Source organism: Gadus chalcogrammus, chromosome 17 (genome assembly GCF_026213295.1).
Source record: "Gadus chalcogrammus isolate NIFS_2021 chromosome 17, NIFS_Gcha_1.0, whole genome shotgun sequence".
In the NCBI taxonomy this organism is placed as follows: Eukaryota; Metazoa; Chordata; class Actinopteri; order Gadiformes; family Gadidae; genus Gadus; species Gadus chalcogrammus.
In genome coordinates, this window is record NC_079428.1 from 5,965,822 (window position 1) to 5,988,854 (window position 23,033).

Genomic DNA, 23,033 nt, shown 5'->3' on the forward strand with positions numbered 1-23,033 from the left:
TGCATATATGAGACATCATTTCTGGGTTAATACTATGCCCTAGGTAAAACAAAATGATCAACACAGCACTGTCCTTTAACACGTTTTTATTAATTTCCACTCAGTACAGGGACCACAGTTGTATTTTTTTTCCATTTTATTTGTTTTTTCATCTGTAACATCTTTCCCCCCAGAATACTATGGTCTAAAAACATAGCTTACAAAGAAAGAAAGCTCTGATGTTATAGTTTGACCACAATCAAGATACCGCGTTGGAACAGTCCAAAAGAAAAGAAAAAGTCTGATCAGGAAAAACAAGTGAGGTCTGCACACAGGCGTTCAAATTAACACGGTTAAAACTCTGCATGGGTTATCCTATTACATATATACGTCATATTACATTCTGAGGCGAGAAGCAGTACGACGCTGAACCTGAAGAGAAAAATACGTTTGCTGTAAATCATTTTCACATCTATTGCTAAGAAATATGAAGTATCTGCATCTGTAAGTATCCGTCTGTCACGCAGCATTTCCACACCTTCATTGAACTTAAAGGAACCCCTGGATCGGCGATACACCGCACACACGCAAGCCTTCAGACCCCGCACACAAACAAAGCTCGAGTCATCATCATCATCAGGAGTTTGGCGATTCGGTTTTTTGGACAATGTTACACAGGGAGTCCAGCTATGCCAATTGTGAGTTCGGCGTTTAAGAATGTGTGCGCGTTGACGGCAGTGTGTGAAAATCAAAAACAAAAAACACAAAACTCCAGTGCGAAAACAAGTTCCAATAGCCTAGAATAAAGACTGGCTTTAAAAACCGCAGCTCAATCAATAATTTAAACAAAACGAACGACCACGCTGTTCAGTGCCCTGTGAAATATAGTCGGGGAGCTGAACCCCCACGTGGAAGTCGGTTCAGTGAAAACATGCAAATAGACGACACAATCAAATATGCATGTGTGAGACGGGCAAGTTCCCCGTGTACGCATAGAAGTACAATGAGCACAGGCGGATATGTAGTAGTCTTTTTCTTCGGAGCAGGTGAACGGTTCCGGAGGGGATCCAGTTGCAGGCCTTCCCGGAGTCAAGGGGCTACACTCAAATGACCAGTGATGAGCAAACTAGGGTTTGGGGAAGGGAGGAACAATGCAATTCAACAGAGATTCAACACTCCTACAAAATATTGACTTGCTGTTTTTTTTTTCTCCATTTAATTAAGAAACACCATCGTTAACAATTACAATAATCATCTTAACGAACAAAGAAAACAGATGGGGAGGGGGAGGGGATCTAGAATACGTTACAGCCTCCATCTGTGTGGTTAGTCGGTTATCCTACGACATGCTATTCATTGCATTTCATTTTACAACAAATAAAAAAAACTCCCCATAACCTAAGATTTTGTTAAACTGATTCAGTCTTCCCCTGTAATACTTTAAAATATTTGCCAATCCTGAATTTCTACTCCCTTGATATTTCAAATAAATCCCCAATAAATAGCCAATTAAAATAATATCATGACATTTTTTCCAAGATGTATAGTTTGTAATGAGCCTAGAAGAGTTAAAGCGGCTATCTTATTGGTACTAAAGATAATTCTTATAGTTTAACAGGTGAATGCAAGACTTATACACAACTTAACGACTTAAAGGGTACTGTGTTAGGAAAAGGAAAGTGGGGAATGTTCCTTTTTTCCTATCAAAAGCAAAAATCATTATGTTCCATTACAGCAGAAGAGACACCATTGCCATCTTAAAGTGTATATATACATACGGAAAACAGTTCAGAATACAAATTGCATCAAATCATAAGATGGGGTGAACTAGACCAAATTATCACAGCTGGCTCAGTCTTCCTACGTCGATTATTTAAACCGGCCTGTGCCGTTGAAAACACAAATCAGAGAAGAAGAAAAAAATACGTTTTTCAGTGCATCGCAGATAGCAACACAAGTGCCATGAAGGTCAGCAGGAAAAAAAAAATGCATCAGCCAGCCTCCTCATACGAGGAAAATAATATATTAAACATTTGTGTATTTCTTTTTTTAAGTTAAGCTTTTCTTTTCAAACCTTCTCTAGCGTGTTGGTCGTACTATTCCTTTTGCGCGAAATGCATTGTTTGGATGTTACAGACATTAGCTTTTGCAAAATGGCCACCAAACCTGCAAAAAAAACTAAAAGGAAATACCCCCCTCCCCCGCCCACGACAAAACCAGGTAATAGATTCAGTCTAGTTCATTCACCCTGCCATCGACACTCTGGAGACACGGAATCACCACGGCAACCACACAGGTCCCGTCAGCGTAGCTCTTTATGTTGCTCGCTAAACGCTGTGTTAATCTGAAGCTGCACAGTAGTTTCAACATTGACTATCGAAAAGCTGGAGAGGTTTTAAGATTTTATTTCTACTATAGCTTGATCGGCGCGCGTGTGTGGGGGGGGGGGTGTCGGTATCAGCGTTGTGGGGGTGTGGTGGATGATGGGGGGGGAGGCTAGCTGGTTTGCTTTTGGGGTGGGGGGGGGATATGGGGAGGTGGGGGGGAGAGGAGATTAACGGGAGGAGATGTGGGAGTGGAATTTGGAGGGGGAGGGGGGGGGTGGATGGTGGAGGTGAAAATGATAATGGGGGATGATGCCAAGGGACTTTTTGCAGCAGGGGTGTTGGGCGATTATTCGGTTTTGCTGCGCTTCATGGAGCCTGGAAGCTTCTCTTGCAACCTGAAGGCGAGAAGAGGGAAAGACACGTCGGTTTAGAATGAGAACAGGCCACTCAATCAATACCGGACAGAAGCTATTTCCGATACATCTGATATGGCTGACTCTGATTGCATCAAATAGGAGTCAAGCGAGGACCGTGACTCTGCACTCTATTGCAGCGTGATCTCATGACATCACCAATATAACCCTGATCCGCGCCATCGACCGCTCGAGCAGTTGTTGAGGCTCGTCTACCTTTATGGGTACCATCGCCAGACTGACACAGACTGCCAGCTATTTGTAATATTTACATACTTTCCAGCAGGGCCCGTTGGGGGTCAACGGGTCGGACGAATGAGAGACGGGCAATGTTTGTACCAGACGGTACGCTATACAAGTAGAGAATGAATCTTCGGACAAAGCTGCAAAGTGCTTACTTGGCCATTGTGGAGTTGACTTGAGTGCGCACGACATCGATGTACTGATCGATCTGGGTCTGGAGAGAGGGGATGGAGAGCAGAAGTGTACAGGGCTCGGGTTAACTCAGCACTGAGGGATGAAACATCGCCCAGCAGATGCTTTTATCCAAAGCGACTAACAGCAAGTACATAGAAGGAAGAAAAAAAAAAACAGTCGAAAAACATTCTCGGATAATTGCGGGTCATATAATTAAGAAAATTAAAAAAAAAGAATCGATCTATCTCACACACACCCACAATAAAAAACGACACAATTTTGCTTATGCACTGGATAAGCGTCTCTTGAGATCAATAAATTGTTCAATTTAACCTGATACCATTAGTCTGCTCAGGTCTGAGCTCATCTTGCTCAGTCAAGATGTACTTTCATTGCTGCACTTTCATTGATGTACTTCAAGCAGTCTGATTCAAAGTGCAGGGGATCAATGCCAAGATTACGATTTGTCAATGTTTTTCTTGTACGCCATTGGTTGAATTATGACAAAGTAAGCATTAATTATCAGCAGGTGTCAGTTGTGAAATGTACATAAAAGAAACCGCCTGGCTTGACAGAAAACCTGACAAATATCTTGTGTGGCGCAATTTTAACAGCACTGTATATCAATACATTTATACATATATATATATATATATATATATTTATGATTGAAATCGTCCAGGGCGGCAGATGTATAGTTGTCTGCTGCTAGGCAAATTCTGTGTACTACGTCCTGGCACTTTAAAATAGTACTTAGCATTGTGTAGCGTCTTATCCTAGCCATCTTTGTTGTACACGGGGAATGGGTTAACCTAGCATTTTAAGTGCTTGGCACTTAAAATTGCGTTTCTTTGAATGCCTTTACTCTAGCGACAGCGGTATATGGTCCTATCTCATTCTTCTGACAAATGTACTTACTGTGAGTCACTTTGGATTCAAGCGTCTGCTAAATGCCCTAAATGTAACATACTCTGAAATGACAGCCTTGTGAACGGCTATTCCCCTATAAACTGCATGTCGAGTTCAACTTCCCATTTTGGATGGTTTGAGAAGTGATAAAAAACGCCACCATTTGCCTTAGCCATTTCCCTAAACGTGGCAGAATGCATGAGTGCTAGTGTGAGCCACTTGCAAAACACTGTGCTGATTAGGTCAGTGGCTGGACTTTGAGACCAGCTCATCAAGTCGCCAAGATCAATAGAGACAACAGCAACACAGGCACATTTAAGGAAAAACTCCTTCAGTCCTCCGGTTTGTACAAACCGTTTGATACATCTACAGGAGAATCAACTTATAGTGATGGCCCTGTAGATTTACTTTGAGCGTTACAATGAGAAGCCTCAAATCATGTTGTTGGATGTTGTATTAAATACATATACACCATGTCTATACATGTTATATGTTGAACTTTTCCATAAAATGCACAAGTGTAAGAATTGGTCTAAGAATTGCGTTTTTGTTTAATTTCAAACCTCAGTCAAGTACTGAGGTTTAAAATTAAACTAAAATGCAATTTCTGAGACCAATTCGGGGTTAGAGACGGTGGTGAAGAGGGAACAGCACAGTCTGTTCCTCAGGTACTAAGGATTCAATTGTGAGGCGTGTTGCCACGGTTACAGCATGGGTAAAAGCAAGGCCTGATTCGGAGGGGCAAGAACCAATTTGTATAAATCTCTGAAATTCCATTAGACAGGAATGATAGATCCCAGATCCATGTTAGGTGAATGTCTCTTTTCACAAGCGAATACCCGTTGCCTTGTTTGTTGTGAAACACATTTTTGGGCTGTAGAACTTGTTAGTCTTTTTAGGACAGAATTTCTTCAGAAATAAATAGCCAAATGCAGCCGAAGGCAATCACTTTCTCTCAAAAACCAAAAACAGTACTTCAGTAAGGTGAAGTGGACATACCAAAAAAGGTAGAAAATAGATTCCCCATTTTGTATAGTTATCAGTCCGTTTTACATATACAAAAAATATCTATCGTTTGTCAAAGCACTAGGTAAACTCTTATTCAAAAACGTGCTATATAAATAGAGCTATCGTGATGCTCAAGTGACGGCAGTGGAGGCCGACAAAGCACAAACCCAAAAAAGGGAAGAGGCTTCTGGAAGGAGTCAAGTGGTGAGGTCATTGGTCCGTCTGACTCAGCAGTATTTAATGAAGGCTTCTGGCCGTCAGTATCGCTCACCTTGTTCTTCTCGTAGATGGGAGGGACGGCGAAGAGGAGAATGTCAGCTGTGTGGAAGAAGATGAAGAGGGGTTATTACCAAAAATGTGCATCGATATTCGAAAGGACTATTTAAAGATCCCCATAGAAATCTACCGTTTAGCAAACGTAAGTTTAGCAGACGCGTATTCCCATCATGTTGATACCATTCCCTGAGTCAGTGTTTGTCAGAGAAATTTGATATTGTAACGATTACTTTTTTAAAAAATAATTTTCTACGTGAATCTACATCAACATCGTATCATCATTTCAGCATACCGGTACCTTTAAAATTAGAACGCAAGATTTAAATATGATAACTATTTGAAAGGATGTTAAAAAAAAAAAAGTATTGATCCAGAGCCAGGAATGGATCGGGACAAAGCCTGGCTTCCTTCCTTTAGGCGAGTGCGCCGTTTCCTTCTCTCCTGGGAGCCGGTCAGTGAGCAGAGCTCTGCTGGCGTCTGAAGATCCAGCTCAAACCAGTACGCAGCAGACTCAAGCCACTCCTTACCGCCATACATCTCCCTACATGAGCTTTACGGTCTTGTGACTGTACACTAAGGTCATGAAGTGACATAAGCAAACTATCCACTTGGCATTACCAAACACTCTCTCACTTGCTACAACAATGACTGCATTGAATGGACTCCTAATGATTCGACATCATGAGAACCAGATACCCGCCATCTTCATGTATTTTTGCATTGAGCACAATTTGTTGCATACCTTCTGGTGTCGCGCCCGAGTTTACAATCTGACATTAATAAAGTAGCATCTTATCTTATCAGTGAAGATGGTTGATATTTAGCATCCAATAAAAAAAAAATTACAATGTCACGATAATCATCATGAGGGTCAGGAAATGAAATATTATTTTATCGGGCATATCTTATCGTAATCTATCTAGACAATAAAACGGGCGTATCAAACCTGATATCCTGATTATTTTAGGGGGCACATGTTCTTATCCTAATCCATTCAAGCTACAAAACCAGATATCACAGTAAGGCGCTGTCTTCACATCCTGCTGACCTTTCAAAGACACAACGATCCTATTACGATCCAATAACTTTAAATTTCATTCCATCTTACCGAGAATGAGGATGGTGATTCCGTTGAAGACGGCTCCGACGTAGGTCAGCAGCCACATGCCCACAGCAAGCTGGGGGGGGGGGGAGAAACAAACAAGCTGGGTTAGACGCCATCACCTTCTCTAACCAACCCATCAATCGGTGGGGGGGAGGGAGGGATCGTCCATTGGAGAGGGATATGTAGAGCAATGCGTTGACCTGTTTTTTTTACTTCTTGGGCAATGGTTTCTAGGACATCACAGATTAGCCAAGCCTAACACGATTGCTTATCGCCGTTGTGAAACGACACGTGTATGGGGAGAGGGATTCACCCGTATTATCTTTATCTATTCTGAATTGTACACCCTCCGTTTACCGGGTCAGAATCATGGCTTTAGTAATAAATCTAGCATTTGGAGTGATAAGACCAACATATTTACATATTCAAGAACATTTTAATCAATTTTGCGTCACCATCACAATGTTTGTAGTCTGTCTAGCGGCATCATGTTTGCCGATTACATCGTTCATTCCCCGTCTCATCCAAAAAGTGATTCTCTTGAATCCATAAAACACGGCGGACGTGGCGCCCAGAGGCCCGGGTGAATGGAGGAGGCGGAGTCTCCGTGTGACGGACATTAGCTCCGCACGCCCGCTCCCGGGATCGCCGCGGCGTCGTGGGACCAGGGGGCTTTGGGGTCGGGTTAGGTCGGTCAAACGCGAACCACTCTCCCTCTCTCTCTCTCTCTCTCTCTCTCCGTTCTTCCGATGGCACTGCTTGTCGAGCAAGGCTGTCGCTATCCCTTCCTGACGCACCCCACCACCAGCAGCACCGCCGCCACCCCACCCTCTCCCCGGCTAAGCTACCGACCCGATAGCTTCTGGATGCTAAGCCTGGTTATTTCCGTCTCGCTCACATTTCATCAGCTCTTCCCCCAATTCGGCCCACATGCGTGCGCTCCGCAGAGAGCCAGTCGTGGAGGAAAAGACTAAGAATAGAGGTCGGTGAGGGCCGTGCTCCAATAAAAGAACGGAGAGGAGAGGAAGAAGAAGAGAGAAGGAGAGGAAAGGTGCCCTGTGATTGGCCGTTCACCGTCACACACACACAGAGACAGAGACACAGAGAGACAGAGGGAGAGTGACGAGGGACATCGATTGGCCAATTAGCCGGCCTTGCAGCTCTACCTTCAGGGAGTCGACCAGGTCCTCGACCAGGAAGAGGCGGCTCATCTGCTTGAGGGCGCGGTTGATGTAGGTCAGACTGGCGTCCACGTGCTTGCGGAAGGTCTCTGGGGGGATGCTGACATCCTTATCCATCATAGTCCTGTGGCGCACGCCGCAGGGAAAAGGCAGGAGTGAACACCAGAAACAAAACAAGCGCTAATATTTGTATTTCATATTTTATCCCTGGGTTAGCTGCTGGGTTGTATTTAATACAAGTTGCTTGACAACTCTAAGAAACAGGTTTACAACCAACTACCTTCCTCGCATGCAATAGCCTCCAATTTCTGACACGCTAAACAATAGCTCTTTCAGGACCACCGATTCCATGGCAGCGGATCCAGCCCGTTTTAGGACCGGGTTGGACGGTGTCTGTGGTGTGTGCGGAGCTCCAAGTGTGCCTCGATAAGGTGGTGGACTCTCCTGAAAAGGTCTTTCTATAAATACCACCAGGCTCAGTTCAGAGCCCGTGAGGCCTGGCCCTCACACTCGCCTGGTAACCCAGCTCCACAAAGACCCCCGTGTGTTTTCACCGGTCCCTGGTGAATAATACATCCATCCCAGCGGTTCCATACATTTATTTTACTATAGGCAGGCAACGGCTAGGAAAGGGTGTTCGAATCCCAGGAGAAGATACAGGGTTCGAGGCCCAATGTCCGCGGACTACCTATTAGTGTCCTTGAGTGACCCCTACCCGTGCTGTAACGACATGTACTACTGAATTGACCGCAAGAAGAAGTATATTTTAATGACTAAATGTAAAGCTTCCAATGCTGATTGGGACTTCCGTTGCATCATCCAGTGACCCACGGTCCGTATCATGTAAAGAAAATAAAACTAGTTTATAAATTAGCACTTGGTATCGTGTAGCATCTTATCCTAGCTATCTCTGTTGTGTACGGGGAATAGGTTAACCTAGCGATCGCAAGTTCTTTGGCACTACTCTATGAATATCCTCACGGTACCGACATACCGATATATTGTCGTTTCTCTTTCTGCTGACAAACTTGCTTGATTGTACGTCGCTTTGGATAAAAGCGTCCAAAAGCCAAATGCCCCAAATGCAAAAAAGAACTAGCTATTCTCCATCACACCCCAAACTTTTTACACGTCAACGTGACTGCGGTCCAACGCCCGGTGCTTACTTGAAGGGGTGTCCGTCCCCGGACTTCTGCACAGCCTGCACCACCGACTTGTAGATGCGGAAGGTGATGGTGACGCAGAGCAGGGCCAGCAGCAGGTAGGACACCACGCTGATCACACTGAAGGCCGCCAGGGACAGCAGCACCAGCAGGGACACGCCAAACACCACGCCCGACTGCTTGGGGTCCCGCCAGTGGATCAGGTCCTTGACTGCAGGGGGGGGGGGGGCGGACGGAGGGAGGGGGGAAGGAGGATGGGTCGGAGAGAGAAGTCGGAGGAGGTTGAAATGGATACGTGTGCGTGTGTGTAGGGGGTTTGACAGCAGGATATTGTTTTTGGGGTGAGTGTTGGTGGTTTTAGTGAGAGGGATGGATTGGGGACAGATTCAGGGTGGAGGGGGGGGGGGGGGAGGGGCAACAAAAGGGGGAAGAAACAAAAATTAGTTGATGACACCTAAAACACACCATTCTCCCTCATGAAACCAGGGTCTACATCTCGTTGATCTCCCAGCCCAACACACCAGTATAAAACATGGTACATTAAGCACCCCTCTGGCATGTTTATGCTAGGTAGTTAAAGGGAGAGCTGGCGTGTTGCTGGAGACTCCCTGGATACAGGGGCTGTTGGCCTTGTTGGAGGCTGCACATGCAGAACTAATGGCCATTCAACTGGGCAGTTACGCAACGCTTTTTTACAGCACGTGTGACGCATAGAAACCTCCCTTTCCCTCGACTGCGTGTCCGTCACACACGGGGGAGTGACGGTGTCTCCACGTGGACCTCTCACCGGGGGGGTGAGGTTGGAGGTTGGCACCCTTCTGACCAGGAAAGGGAGCGGTGTTCAACGTCACCAACACACCCAAAAAGGGTGCATGCATGTGAGCACATTCACACATACACCGGTGGTGTAGGGACAAGTCCTCCAGGGTTGCTAATGCAACTTAAAGAACTAGTTTAGCAAGGGAGGGCCTCCATAAGGGATTAACACAATCATTCCAGTGGCTGTCAAATGTAATTGCTTCACTAATTTTAGCAATACCACATTTCCTGCCTAGCTTGTGACTTTGAGTGCTTCAACAGCGTTGTGGACAATTTGAAGTTATTGGAAAGGAAATCAGATCTCAGTATGTCGGACATCGATGTCTCAACAAGACAAATCGATACTAAAACCAAGACACTTCATTGTTTGCGCCACACGACTTGCACCGCGAAATGTAGGGGTTTCCTTAGCCAGCATTGCAGGGGTCTAAATCCCTCCCAGCATGCTTTGCGCATGGGCCTTAAGGGAGAGAACCGGAGCTTGGCGGCCCCTTGTTCCGTTTCGCTCACCGCACCCTCCTCCTCCTCCTCCTCCTCTCTCCCTTCTGCACTCTGCATCACAGGCCCCAGTTCTGGAGGGAGGTCTCAGCGGTGGGAGAGCCGCAGTGGCCTGCTTTCTCCCTCGCTGTGCCTGGTGCAATTCTTAAAGGCACCACTTTACATTGTGGCTCTATGCATGCTTCGGTTTGTAAAGGCCGCCTTGCGTCTCAAATCAAATATCGAGATTCATTTCAGTCGGCGCCGATGCTACTGAGCTGGGAGTGTTTCACTTTTGTCATTAACATTTCTTCTTTCCCGGGGGTAATTAAGAAAATGAATGGCGATAGCCAGGTCGTATTAAGTTCTGACACAATGCCTTTGCCCCCTTTCCCTACAGCTCAATCTCCTTACATTCCGGTATGGGATAAGAACGTTTATGGCTGTCGGTACAAATTGGAAATCCAATTTATAATTAATCTTTAAAGAGCTGGCAGCAAGTCAGGCATTACACCAAGCAAGCCCTTTTCTAGCCCAGGCCAGACATGCACCCCACTCAGAAGAAATCTTGAGTAGATTCTAATTAGATTAGAAGATGCAGTTGGCAGAGAAGTGGGAGGTGGGTTCTTGCTAACTGAAATGGTGGACTTCTGCCAGCTGTAAGGGGCACACCAGTAATATTGAAACTCTCCTAGAGAAACCGACCTGCAACAAACACACCCTACAAAGTCACAGGAAGCACTGCAGATGAGACGACTTGAAGAGCAAGAGTGAGGACTCGATGCATCACAGAAAAGATTATACGAAAAATAAAAACCAGTCACATTTAGTTATTATAGAAGGGGTGGAGACACACACACACACACACACACACACACACACACACACACACACACACACACACACACACACACACACACACACACACACACACACACACACACACACACACACACACACACACACACACACACACACACACACACACACACACACAAATAGGGTTTTGTCTGTACCAGAAACTAGCAAAACTTTTGGATCAATGAGTCAAACTTTTGGGTTAAAAATGTTTTAGGTTAATTGCCTACGCCTTACTGGTGGCAGCTGGCAGGTACACCGCGCCACACAGCCAACGACAGCGCAGGAACGTGTCAACCTATGTCTGCATACAGTCGCGGTTCACACTACGAGTGTGAGTGAGGGGGGAAAATAACTTTAATAAGAGAGTAGCGTTTCAATATTTGCGAGCCTATCCTATGATGAGGGTCACAGATGACCAGTGTACATGGCGCAGCAACTATTTAACACCTAGTCCGAGCCTGCAACACATGACAGCGTGGTATCGTTTACCTAATGGAAGGGAGGCCGCAGACTGCCTCTGGTGTCGATTTAGGAGCAGACAAGGAGACAAGGGCGGGCGGAGAGGTGTTGGGGGGGCAAAAATATCTCATGACCGTAAGCCAAATCGGCAAATTTGGCATGGTGCCCGAGAACCTAGCGCCGAAAAAACGGTACAAAATAACGTACACAAAACCAATTAACATGATTTCTGCGTGAAGTGGGTTAGGTCAAACGGGCGGCGATAATTAGCATGTTATTTATAGCCCCTGATAAAGCCCATTAAGTCTGGAATATTTGTCCTCTGTGGAAAGCTGCATCAAAGCAGAAATTTGACACCGGTGACCGACCATCTGACTTGCAGAGCTGTTGCCACATGCACCAGGGCAATGTCATCATCAATGGCGCCTAGGTCGCTCTGCCTCCACCCCCCAGCTCTTTTACAATAGACAACTGCCAAGCTTTAAAAAAAGACGAGTGGCAGCAAGGGGGTCAAAGGCTCACGTGGAGACAGAATCTCAGTTTTGAAAGTCACCATTTGCTCCCTATAGGCTCAAACCCAGTTCCAACTAGACTTAAAAATGACGACATGCATTTGTTATGTTATATAAGCGCTTTTACAGCATAAAAAGGTCACTCCCAAATAGTATTTCCCTTTGGAGGTTCTCGCTTTTGTTGAATTCTGCATCTTCACCATCCAGAACATGCTTTATTTTGAATAAATTCGGTTTAAAGTGTTGATCTGACACCATTAGGTGCTATTCTGAATTAAAAAGGGAAACGTTTAAAAGCCCATCTTCAGGTATACTTCTGTTCAGACCTACAAAGACACAGTATACCCCCCGTCTTCCATGATTACCTTGACAAACCTCATCGTTAAACCTCCATGTGCTAACCAAATGCAAGCCATCAGAAAATAACCATTGCAGGCATTCGATTAAGATGCGGTTAGAATGCATTTGTTATAAGAGTAGTGAAATGCATTCATGTCATACTAATTTAAGTTATTCAAACAGGGGGGGAAATGACCGGGGAAGAATTAAATGTCACTGAATGTAGTCGTTGGTATCGTTGAGGTGCTTGCGTGAAAGGTTAGCAGGCCTTGGGGCCTGGCGGGAGGGGGGGCGTTACCTGATAAGTGCGTTAGTATTGCCGTCAAGACATGCTCGGCAAGATAGTACGCCTCGGCCACCCACTGGTCAATGGCCTCTACCTCTTTGGAATATGCGCTCTCTGACGTGGGTCTGGCTCGTGGAGACAGAGGGGTGGAAGTTGGGCTGCGAGACGACTGCTGAACGCCAGTTGACCCTGGGCCCGTTTTGTCCCGAGCAGGGATCTCACTGTGAGGTTTAGATGTGGTCTTCTCCATGACCTCATCGTCCTCTTCCTCCTGACTACTGCCCAACTCTTTCAGAGCGCTTATTGTAAGCTCCTCTTGCTCGAGGTCCATCACCATTGTCGGCGGAGACTGCAGGGCATGCTCCTCGCTTTCGGGTTGCTCATCCTTAACATCGCGATGGCCGTCTTCCGGCTCCGGGTCTTGTCTTGATTTCAAGCACTCTTTCATGAAGTCGACAAAGCTATCGGTGGCTCTGGAAACGGAGCAGTCTGGCTCGATGCTTTCAGGGTCGCTAGTGGTGTCCGGTGTGTGGGGACCATCGTCTGTGTCGGTGTTCTCCCGTGGAATGGACTCAATCTTTTTTACGGTGTCCGTGGTGAGGTCACTGGTCGCTTTCAAATCCTCAGACTCCTTGAGGGAAGGTAGTTCGCCAAAAGAAGAATACGGGTCTTTTGGATATTCTCTCGGGGATGGCTGGCCTCCAACTGGCTTTGGGAGTGGCTCGTCATCCAGCAAACTGACCTCTTCGGAGCTTGCAACATCTTTGGGGGCCTTGTAGATTGTGGTATTTGCAGACAGCACTTCAATATGGATTTGTGATGCATCTGAGGAGGAAGGCACCTGATCATTGCCATCAAAGTAATTCTGGTTAGGTGTGTCATCCGAAGAAGGCAATGCATCGTATTCATCATCAAACGACTGCCTTTCATACAAGTCATCCTGCATGAAGCTTGATTTGCAAGGGGGCAGAGCTTCAATCTGGCCTGGTTTAGTATCTGTATCCGTCTTTGTATCGGTTATATTAAAGATGCTAGGCAAAGCCTTAGCGGTTATGTCGATCTTGTCGGGTTTAATAAGAATGTCTTGCCGTTCATCAGACCATTCATCGTAGCTTTCCGATAACTCAATATCTTCTTTTGTAAAAGACATATCAGTCTTGAAGGAGGAAAAGTTATTGTTTTTGTTGTCGGAGGAGCTGATCTGAGATAATTCAGGTTGGGTTTGAGGAAAATCGACAGAGGTATTCTGTAAAACATGCATCTTTATCGTGGATTCTTGTCGAACTGGATCAGGTTCAGATTTGGGTAATTTGTGTGTGGGGGAGTATTCAGAATCTGATTGCACGGGGGAAGATGGAGGAGAGTAGCCTTCCATGAACTCAGTTTCTAATGGCCGTGTGTTAGCAAGTTCTGTGTTAGTGGTTTCTGGCGGTGGTTCGGGAGTTCTTGGAGACTCTTGGGCTGCGTCTTTCACGAACTCAACTCTCTGATCATGTTCTTCCTCCATCTCCATCTCCATTTCCATTTCCTCGTCACTATAATTTGGTTCATCAGTCTCAATGACGTTAATGGTCGGTACCTGCATTAGCTTTCTCTCAATTCTCATTGGTGTCTTCTCCTTTTCTTCATCAGGGAGGGAGGGACCGGACGACACGGCATTAGGGGTAGGCTCTTTTGAGGGAGCAGGAACCGAGGAAGCTGACTCGGGGATTATGGGGTGCGAGACACCGTCCTCAATTACAGTATCATCAGAATCCCCCGAGCTGTCCACCTCTGGCACCTCAGTTGGATCCATGTCCTGATCACATGGAGTCTTGGTGGCCTCCACATCCTTCTGCTTAGCATCAGCAACAACAAGCGGGGGAATGGGAGGGGATGTGGACTCAAATTCTGTGGGAGGGGCAGGGGCTTCAGATGAAATATGGGCAGGGTTTATTGGATCCTTGGTACTCTGGTTTTCCTGTTCCCACACGCAGGCCGTTGGTAAAAATCTCAGATCAAACTCTGATTCCTCTTCAGCGCTCGGCTGTTTTGGTGTCACTTCAGTTTTGTTTTCCAATTTAGGATCTTTGAAAGGTGCTATGGGCAACAAATCAGGGACACTTGTAAAGGCTTCAGGTACACATGGTATGACTATGGCTGCCTCCTTCTCTTTTTGCGTCTTATCGTTTTCAGAAACACGGTCATCTTTGCGCAAATCTACGGCATCGTCGAAGTCCGGAGCTGGAGGTAAATGGACCCTCATCCAGTCTGCAGTGTTTTCAAATTCATTGACCTGGCCTAAATCTCCAAGCACTTCGAAGGGAGATTCTGGTGACTCCGAGTTGACAGAACCTCCTTTCTTCTGAGGAGCGGGCACGACCTTCTCCACTGGGGTGGTCTTCTCCACTGGGGTGGTCTTCTCCACTGGGGTAAACTTCTCCACTGGGGTAAACTTCTCCACTGGGGTAAACTTCTCCACTGGGGACTTCTCAATATGACGGTCTCTGAAGTGAGAAAAGCCACCATCGTTTCTGAAGTCGGGTTCCTTTTTCTTGGCAGCTAGTGCCTCCAAAGCCTTTATTCTCTCTGAAACAGGGGACGTCTTGATCGGCGAGTCTGGCGGTTCGTCAGGCGAGCCGGCTTCAGCCCCACAGTTACCAGGTGAAAAGGAGCCAGGCTGAGAGGAGTAACGAAGGGAGGTGGCCACAACTTCGGAAGGCTTGTCAGAGCCAAGAACCACTCTCTTGTCTACTTTGTAATTCATGGAGGTGGGGGAAACAATAAAGGGGTTGGGGAAAGGAGGGGAGGGTATGAAAAGAAATCTGACACACAACTCCCATGCACTTCATTATTTAGTCAGCAAGGCCTATGTGATGCAGCCCAAGCAATCATGCATTGAGTCATGAAACTATCAGTTTTGAGGATGGGGTCTTGCGTCATCACATGCTGCTCTTAACCTCTATCAAAGGAATTTGTCGTCAAGCAGCAATTGATGCAGAAGAATAATGAATGATTCATATGCTCTAAATGAGAAAGTTCAAAGAGTATTTCATCAGCCAACAATATTGTTTGTATTTCTGTACTGCATTGGATTCAATTAACAGAGATTTTAAGCTGGCCTGGTTATAGTCCAAACTATTAAATATTTACTAAACTAGTTTTCAATTGGATAGTTTTAAGAAAGCCAAAAGAACACAATAAGTAGATTTAAAAAGGTGCAGGAACTAGATCCTAGGTACTATAGGCCTATGCTCTTAATTTACAGTATCCACAGACCAATTTATCTACACAAGTGATTTAGTAAAGAACAAGGCACCTTAAATCTGGAAACAGGTTTGGTATGTTTGCCTGTAACGGTCAAATGTGTATACCATTCATAAGAGCTACATAATACCTGCAATGAAATAGTATATAGAATATAGTACTTGCATTACTAAGTGTTTTTATCACAGCAAATATCCAATGATGCAATACTGCCAAAAACAGTTAATGTAAGGTAATTAAACAATGGTTCTCAACCTTGTTGGAAGAAGCTCGTAAAAGATGATTAAATTCTGCCAGACGGGCTGGTTTTCATTATTGAAAATAAATGCTGATTGACAAAAGAGTGTGGGTGTGGTTTTGGAGAATGCATCCCTGAGAGAGTAATTTGACAGGCGCGCCAAATCAATCAGCTAAACCCCAACGTGTGTGTGTGTGTGTGTGTGTGTGTGTGTGTGTGTGTGTGTGTGTGTGTGTGTGTGTGTGTGTGTGTGTGTGTGTGTGTGTGTGTGTGTGTGTGTGTGTGTGTGTGTGTGTGTGTGTGTGTGTGTGTGTGTGTGTGTGTGTGTCTTTCAGCACCAACAGTCTCTCCTGTCACTTAAAAACAACCCAGTGTCAAACGGTCATGGGAGAAGCTAAATAGAGATTCACGGCAGCTGTCCGATCTCTGCCAGCCAAAGTACTGCTTTGCACCAGGCAATGTTTAACTTTGGACAGAATTGGCCAATGCAATGACTGCATTGTTAAAGTTCCTCTCTACTATCATGTTGAATTCCTAACTTCAAGTTAGAAATAGTACCACCCTAAAGAAAACTCAAACACAAATTGCTGGTGGGGGACATCTGACTGGTGCACTTTTGTCTTAGCCTGGGTCCCAGGCCCCCCCGGGGCCCCCCCCCCCCCCCCACGACCCACACTGCAATGCATTGTTCAAACTAGGCCACATGAGGACTTTCCAATCTCACAGACAGTTTCATAGTCCATTGCCTCCACCGAGGGTAAACAAATTATGAAACAGCAACTACTCTGGGAGACCAGTGCAAACGTGAGGCACCAAGACAAGGGCACGGAATTAAAGAACCGATTTGTGGATTTCACTGAATGTCAACTTCCTTGTTTGTGAAGGCCTGTGTATTCCAGATGGGATTATCATTGAAGTTCTTTCTGAATAATGCAATGGGAATTTTATCTTTTCGATCGGTGCTACCCACATTTTTTAGGTTTGTATTGGTAAAATGCATTTCATCCCCCTGCAAAACTACAAGTAATCCCTATTCCTCAACGCAGTGGCACGAGAAGGAGACAATTGGATACCAGACTGTTAAAGAGTTAACTTTTATTTTAATAGAAAAGTTATCATTTGAAACCATTTAATATCAAGTGAAACTAAAACAAACAGATCCATCTAGCTCTGCACTAGCATTAACATCTTTCGTCTTAAATTTTAGGAAACCAATTTAAATAACGTCTTTTGAGAATAGGAGGCAGAACCTCATGCTAAACAAACAATAGTCTGATGAAGAAAACCCTACTCCAGCGCAGATGGAAAGACATGCACAAAAGCCTTAGAAAAAAGCCATAAGCAAAATATATGCATTAAGTGGAGAGGGGGATCAAGCAGCCAGGAGGTAATGGTAACGCCCATGGAAGAGTCCTTGGGGCGGGGAGCAGATGCCGCTCCTCCTCCATGACCTGCTCAGTGGGGTGGATGGGTGCTGGGCAAGGCTGGAGAACCACCAGGACACCCCATCCCCATTGACACCAGTCCATGTTTAGACTTCCTCTCTCGCTGCACACAAAGTCAACTTGAACTTGTTATTGCCTCCTTAAAATAAGGAGGCAATCATGGGATTAGCGTGAACCTGGAGTGAGCTTGCTGACCTACATAGTGCTCTCTCTGGCTGGCGAACGGGAAAGACCGAAATGGATCGGGGGTGCAATCATCTGTACGTTTGGTTTCAATGGAAGGATTAGATTGGGTTATGGTAACAGGGTAGAGTAGCAGCAAGTTCTGCAGAATGCTAGAGGCACACCAAAATTGATGCGAGTCAGCTTCAAGGGCTATTCACTTTGGGTAGTTCTCACCTCAAGTGAGGTGAGGCAAGTTAGCATGTTTAATGCATATGCCTAGGTGAGGTTAAGAAAACGACAAAATGCCATTTATAATGCTCTGTCCCCCACGTACTAATTAGCATAGCCCCCCCTAGGGTCAGTTAGCGGGTGACACAGATGGATACAATTAGTCGAGCTGCCAGTGGAGGAGGGATGTCTTAAGCCAGACCGGTAGGGGATAATGCTGAGCAAGTACAGCAGAGTCTGAGCCAGTTAACCCAAGAACTAGTCTCTGCAACACTGGTCTTGCTCCAGAGTATGGGCTTGGCTATACCACTGGAGGCTTTTCTTTTGAAACCAACTAAATCATGTATCACTTTAGCGCAGTCCCACAGAACGAGTGCCAGGCATCGTACACGCAGACCCTTTCTCCGTTCCAAAGTCCTGCACCAACCAAGGCACCCAGTGGGGCTAGTGAGGCACTGCAGGAACTCACTGCAGGAACTCACTGCAGGAACTCACTGCAGGAACTCACTGCAGGAACTCACGGCCGTCACGGTGAATCGAGGGGATTCTGTAGCCCTCGGAACAGTGTTAGCTAGACTAGACTTGAGCACACCTACAGGACGGTTGGTCGTAAGAGCAGGAGCAGGGAACTAGAGAGGCATGGTGAGGGCAGTACAGCTTAGTTGGCGTAGGCCAGGGCCAGTTAAGAGCAGATATGAGGGGGAATAGAGGAGGGAACAGGGGGGGGGGGGGGAGGGGTGGAGAGCAGGCGTGCAGCGTTAAAGAGAACCGTACACTTGCCTTGAGGAGACTGAATGAGAGATACAGGCGAAGAGGAAAGAAAGGAATCTGAAAAATAACAAAAAAAGGTAAGGAAAGAAGGATGAGCATCCCGCCAGGTAAGCCTGTTGAAACCCTCCTCGACAAAGATGAGATTTAAATGAGAACAGAGGAAGAGATATCAATTAAGGCTTCACTGATTCAACCTTAATGCAATTATATGGTGAAAGAACCAATAAATAACTTAAATTTATGTTGCTTTACTTTTGCAAATAATATATATTAATAAATGTACTTAAACTCTAAGCAGGCAGGATTGAACCAATTCAAAACAGCTTGGTTTGTACATGTATTTACTATATATTTTAGAATAGAAGTAATAGCATTTCTATCCAAAAAAAAATAGAATAGCTAAAACTGTAAAGACGACTTGTTTTCAAGCTCAACACTACTTAACTGGCATTTCATACCTGTCAAGAACGCTTACATTTTCCGTCCACCTCCCATGCATGTAAACCACTGGGACTGACGCGTGAGGAATGCCTTTGGCCATGACTCAGAACTGATGATGCACCAGAGCCCATTGGGCGGAGGGGTGGTGTCCTTGGGACAGGTTTGGAGACAGGCTGGGCAGTTTACTAGTGCCCAGCCCTAGCCTTGCAGCATTCCAATGGCCCAGTCATCGCTGTTCACTTATCACACACTGCTGCACCTTCCCTTATTTCCCCATAAACCATTACAGTTAGGTTTCCAGATAAGAAGGGTCTTTGGTCTGCAATTAACCCTTATGCAAACTCATGGCTAATTGTGGAAATGAGCATCTGTGGCAGGGGACCTTTCGGGAACACGGTGCACTTAGTGATCGTGCGCACCTTTGACCCTGTAAGTTGTAAATTCCAAAGAAATTCTGCCAACGCACCCACATAAAAGCCTAAAAACGAATTCCTTTAGGCCATTATCTGAGATTGCAATTTATGGACAGCCGGCTTGTGGCTGCATGTCTTGCCTACTCTGAGGAAAGACAGAAATGTCAGCCTCAAAGAACAAGCCTTATGTTTAGCTTCGAACCATTCATTGAATATATCAGCCCCAGATCCCATTCTGAATGAGCAGAAAATACATACATGTTTTGAGTCCTCACTATTTTTCTGCAGTAACCCAGGTAAACACATGTTACAAGAGGATTCTTAGAGACATTTTTTCCCTGTTTTCCATCTTTGTTCAAATCTAACAGCGCCATGATGACATATGTAAGCACAAACCATAAAAAAGATAGGACCCAAATCAGGTTGGACAACAATACAGGTTAGACATCCATTGTGTTACGTAGTACATATAGCTCCAGGTCTCATATATGCCTAAACATGTAACAACGTTAGGATATGCTGAGTAGCAGTTAGAACAAACTGTGAGGAATCAAGAACCCGAGGCAAATGAAAGACCGGAGAACGGTGCAGCAACGTTTCATTGGATTCGAGTGCTAGGACATGGTTTCTTTAGTGCTTTTTGATTGTCACAGGATTAGGGTCACCTTTTAACAGTTGAAAACGTTAGACTTGTTAACATACAACTTCAAGAATCACCATCTTATTTGAATTTTGGAAACTATTGTTTGAAATACGGCCTTGTTTATACTCCGATGTAGGCCTAATTTTCAGTAAAATCTGTTGCAATGTAGTTTAAGAAATTAGGTCTCTGCTTTGAAGTGTGTCAGATCCTTTGTGAATATTGTCGTTCAAAGTACTGTTCAAATCCAAGCATGGATGTAGAAGCAATTAAGAAAAAAAATAATCACTGCCTGCTGGTTCTGGAACTGGTAATGTTTTTCCAATAAGAAGATACTGAAAATGTGTGTTCACACAGCTAAGCTTTCTGTTTTTCACAATATCAAACAATACTTTTACCCATTGCGTTGAGTTCAACTGACTATATGATATCAATATGTAATTTGGGTGAAATAATTACATTGAATGATTTCTCTCTGGCTTTCAAATTAACTGTTATACACTAATAATCAAAGATCTTGTACATCTACTAAGGACATCGTCTGAAAGGAAAAATGAAATATTTGGTTAGAAAATAGGGGATGTCTGACGCTGTTGTACATCAATGGATGGGTGCATCCTTTAGCTCAGTGAGGATGGTGCTGACACAAATAATCCAACGCTGATACTACAGGCCTCCTGCCCCTCCCTAATATATGTCAACGAGGCCATGACAGACAGGCAGTGCATGGCCTTTGTTTTAAAAACATTCCCATCCCGAGTCTAATCAGCTTCAAATGATACGTGCTGTCGTGATATAAAATGGCTATTTCAAAATGTCTGAGATATGTCGTGGGTTTGTTTACTAAAATGAGGAGACGTTGCAGCGCCATAGCGGTGCTTCGTCCCCTCGCCGTTGACCAGGCGGTGTGCTAACAATGCCCCTGCAATGGTGACCGCTGTTGCCTTCGCCCCATGAAGCCATTTCGACACGGGCAGAGCCGGGAATAAAGGGCGTTCCCCTCTCATACTGCTCGTATGAGGCGGAATTTCAGGTCAAATTGGTTCTGCGAGCGAAAGCATTGAGGGCAAGGGAAACATGCTAGCAGCATAACTAGCTTTTCTGCATAACGACATGGCAACGTGTAAAACGCGTTTATTGCCATGTTTCGAGTACGTGTCTCGACGTATGTGTGGTGTTCGTTTGGTCAACAGTTGGCCCCGGGATACCGCCAAATAAGGCGAAAAAAATACACCACGAAATGAACCATCCGAGACGTAATTAAGGCCCGTTTGTGTCGGTTTTAATAGTCAAACCCAAATGCCGATTTGGCACTCGTTCCCAGCTCACCACAGGTGTTTCTGATTATACAAGTCGTATGCTTGCATTACCAATAAAGCACAATTTTACCATCCAGTAGTTTTATAACATTTATACAAAACAGCTTAATATCGAGGGGGGAATCAGACGTTTTTCATGATTGTCGCACATGGAAGAATAGATGAGGGGATATAAATGGGGCAGGTCGACACAGACATCGAAAATACGAAATTCTTTAATGGAATCTAAATAACCGTGGGCCAAACCTCAAAAGGTATATCATGACTATTTCTTACCGGACATTTTAGACTCTTTGGGGGCAGCAATCTGTCCATCGGCGAGTCCCTGCGACGACGAGATCTGGGCGGATTGATTCATTGGATCCATTTTACTGCAGTTTCAAAAACGATCAAACGCGACGAATGTCTGTGTCGTTGAAAGCAAGAGCGATATTTGAACTATCTAATGTATTTGTCTGGCTTTCAACGTAGACGTAGTCCCTAAGAGCGGCCGGTGATGCAGCTTGTCCACCTTCTTCTCCCTGTGAGCAGACGTGTGAGCACTGACTACTACTAGAGCTAGGAGCGAGACGTCAGAGACGATAGACGGCGAAACAAGGCGGACTCTGTGGAAGGAAAATATCACGGTGAGAACCAGACATGGGCTCGCTTAAAGGCATACTCAGCAACCAAGTGCCGTCATGTATTGACACGATACCGTTGCATTTTGTTTAACATTAAACGTTGGAAATCCCCACATCTGAAATCCCCTTTTTATTTTCATTAGAATATTGGTGAAGGTAAGAATGCATAATCATCTGCGGAAATATCACCACGATTGAAATTTTGCCTACAATTAGCTTGCATGGGCAATTCTGTCGCTATATTTTTTGGTGTTATCTTCAGATAATGCCAAAATTATATAATATAATCTATATTTTAGCACGCATTTTTTCCAATTATGTAACGTTTACTTTGTTTCGTTCAGTAACCATGGTTTGGGGCATCATGTGACAATGTGGCCCTCTGCTGGGGATTGTGTTACAGGACTACTGCCACTAACGACTACATTTCCATGCATGCATTTGGGGTTTGCGTCAGCTAAGCGCTCTAGACACGCGTCAGATATGTCATGTGGATGGGACTGGGGCGTTTCAACATGGGCGTCTCAGTTGCTGTGAGATCTGGCACGACAAGGCGTACGTATGCGAAGCGGTCCACGGTCTTCTTCGAACAGCCCGAACTGAGCGGCAAAAGGACAGACACAAACAAAAACATGTGGCTGCGGCTGTAAAGCAAGTGCGTTTGTAATGACCGGCAAAAGGTTGGATTTGTATGCCCTCTCCGGTGAATGAACAACGATTTGGTAACACCGAAGCTCCTCAAAATTTCTAAGGTATCAGAGTAACCTTGTGTGGAAAGTGTATCTTATCTATTATTTGGCCTGGCAACCAGAAGGCTAACTAGCCACTTGTAGCTAAGCTAACTATTGTCATCACCCATCCTTACACAATATTTTTTATGCGTTTCTTTCGCCAGTGTTTTTCGGATGAATGTGTGTTCTTATTTTCTTTTCTTAGATATGAAATAAACCTCGATTATAACGTGTTTTCGTTC

At 45.1% G+C, this 23,033-nt stretch overlaps 2 protein-coding genes across 6 annotated transcripts in view; one reads left to right on the forward strand and one right to left on the reverse strand.

The window, feature by feature from the left end:
• Positions 1–69: 69 nt before the first annotated feature.
• Positions 70–22,086, reverse strand: rtn3 (reticulon 3). Of its 3 annotated transcripts, XM_056575261.1 has the most exons (9): positions 21,714–22,086; positions 18,634–18,681; positions 12,544–15,261; positions 8,782–8,989; positions 7,601–7,739; positions 6,438–6,507; positions 5,325–5,371; positions 3,118–3,176; positions 70–2,701 (listed from the first exon to the last, which is right to left on the reverse strand). In XM_056575261.1, the coding sequence occupies exons 1-9, from the start codon at positions 21,802–21,804 to the stop codon at positions 2,653–2,655; spliced, it is 3,429 nt and encodes a 1,142-aa protein (XP_056431236.1). In that variant the 5' UTR covers positions 21,805–22,086; the 3' UTR covers positions 70–2,652. The 3 variants fall into 3 exon arrangements, with proteins under 3 accessions (XP_056431236.1, XP_056431234.1, XP_056431235.1); XM_056575259.1 differs by lacking the exon at positions 12,544–15,261 and having other exon boundaries at positions 21,714–22,052; XM_056575260.1 differs by lacking the exons at positions 12,544–15,261; positions 18,634–18,681 and having other exon boundaries at positions 21,714–22,044.
• Positions 21,440–23,033, forward strand: part of men1 (multiple endocrine neoplasia I) — a 9,212-nt gene continuing 7,618 nt past the window's right edge. Inside the window, exon 1 of one of the 3 annotated variants that reach the window (XM_056575247.1) lies at positions 21,440–22,063. The gene's annotated coding sequence lies outside the window, so the exon portion shown is untranslated. Of the gene's footprint in view, positions 22,064–22,447; positions 22,813–23,033 lie in introns of those variants that run through there. The other 2 variants (XM_056575248.1, XM_056575246.1) reach the window with 2 other exon arrangements.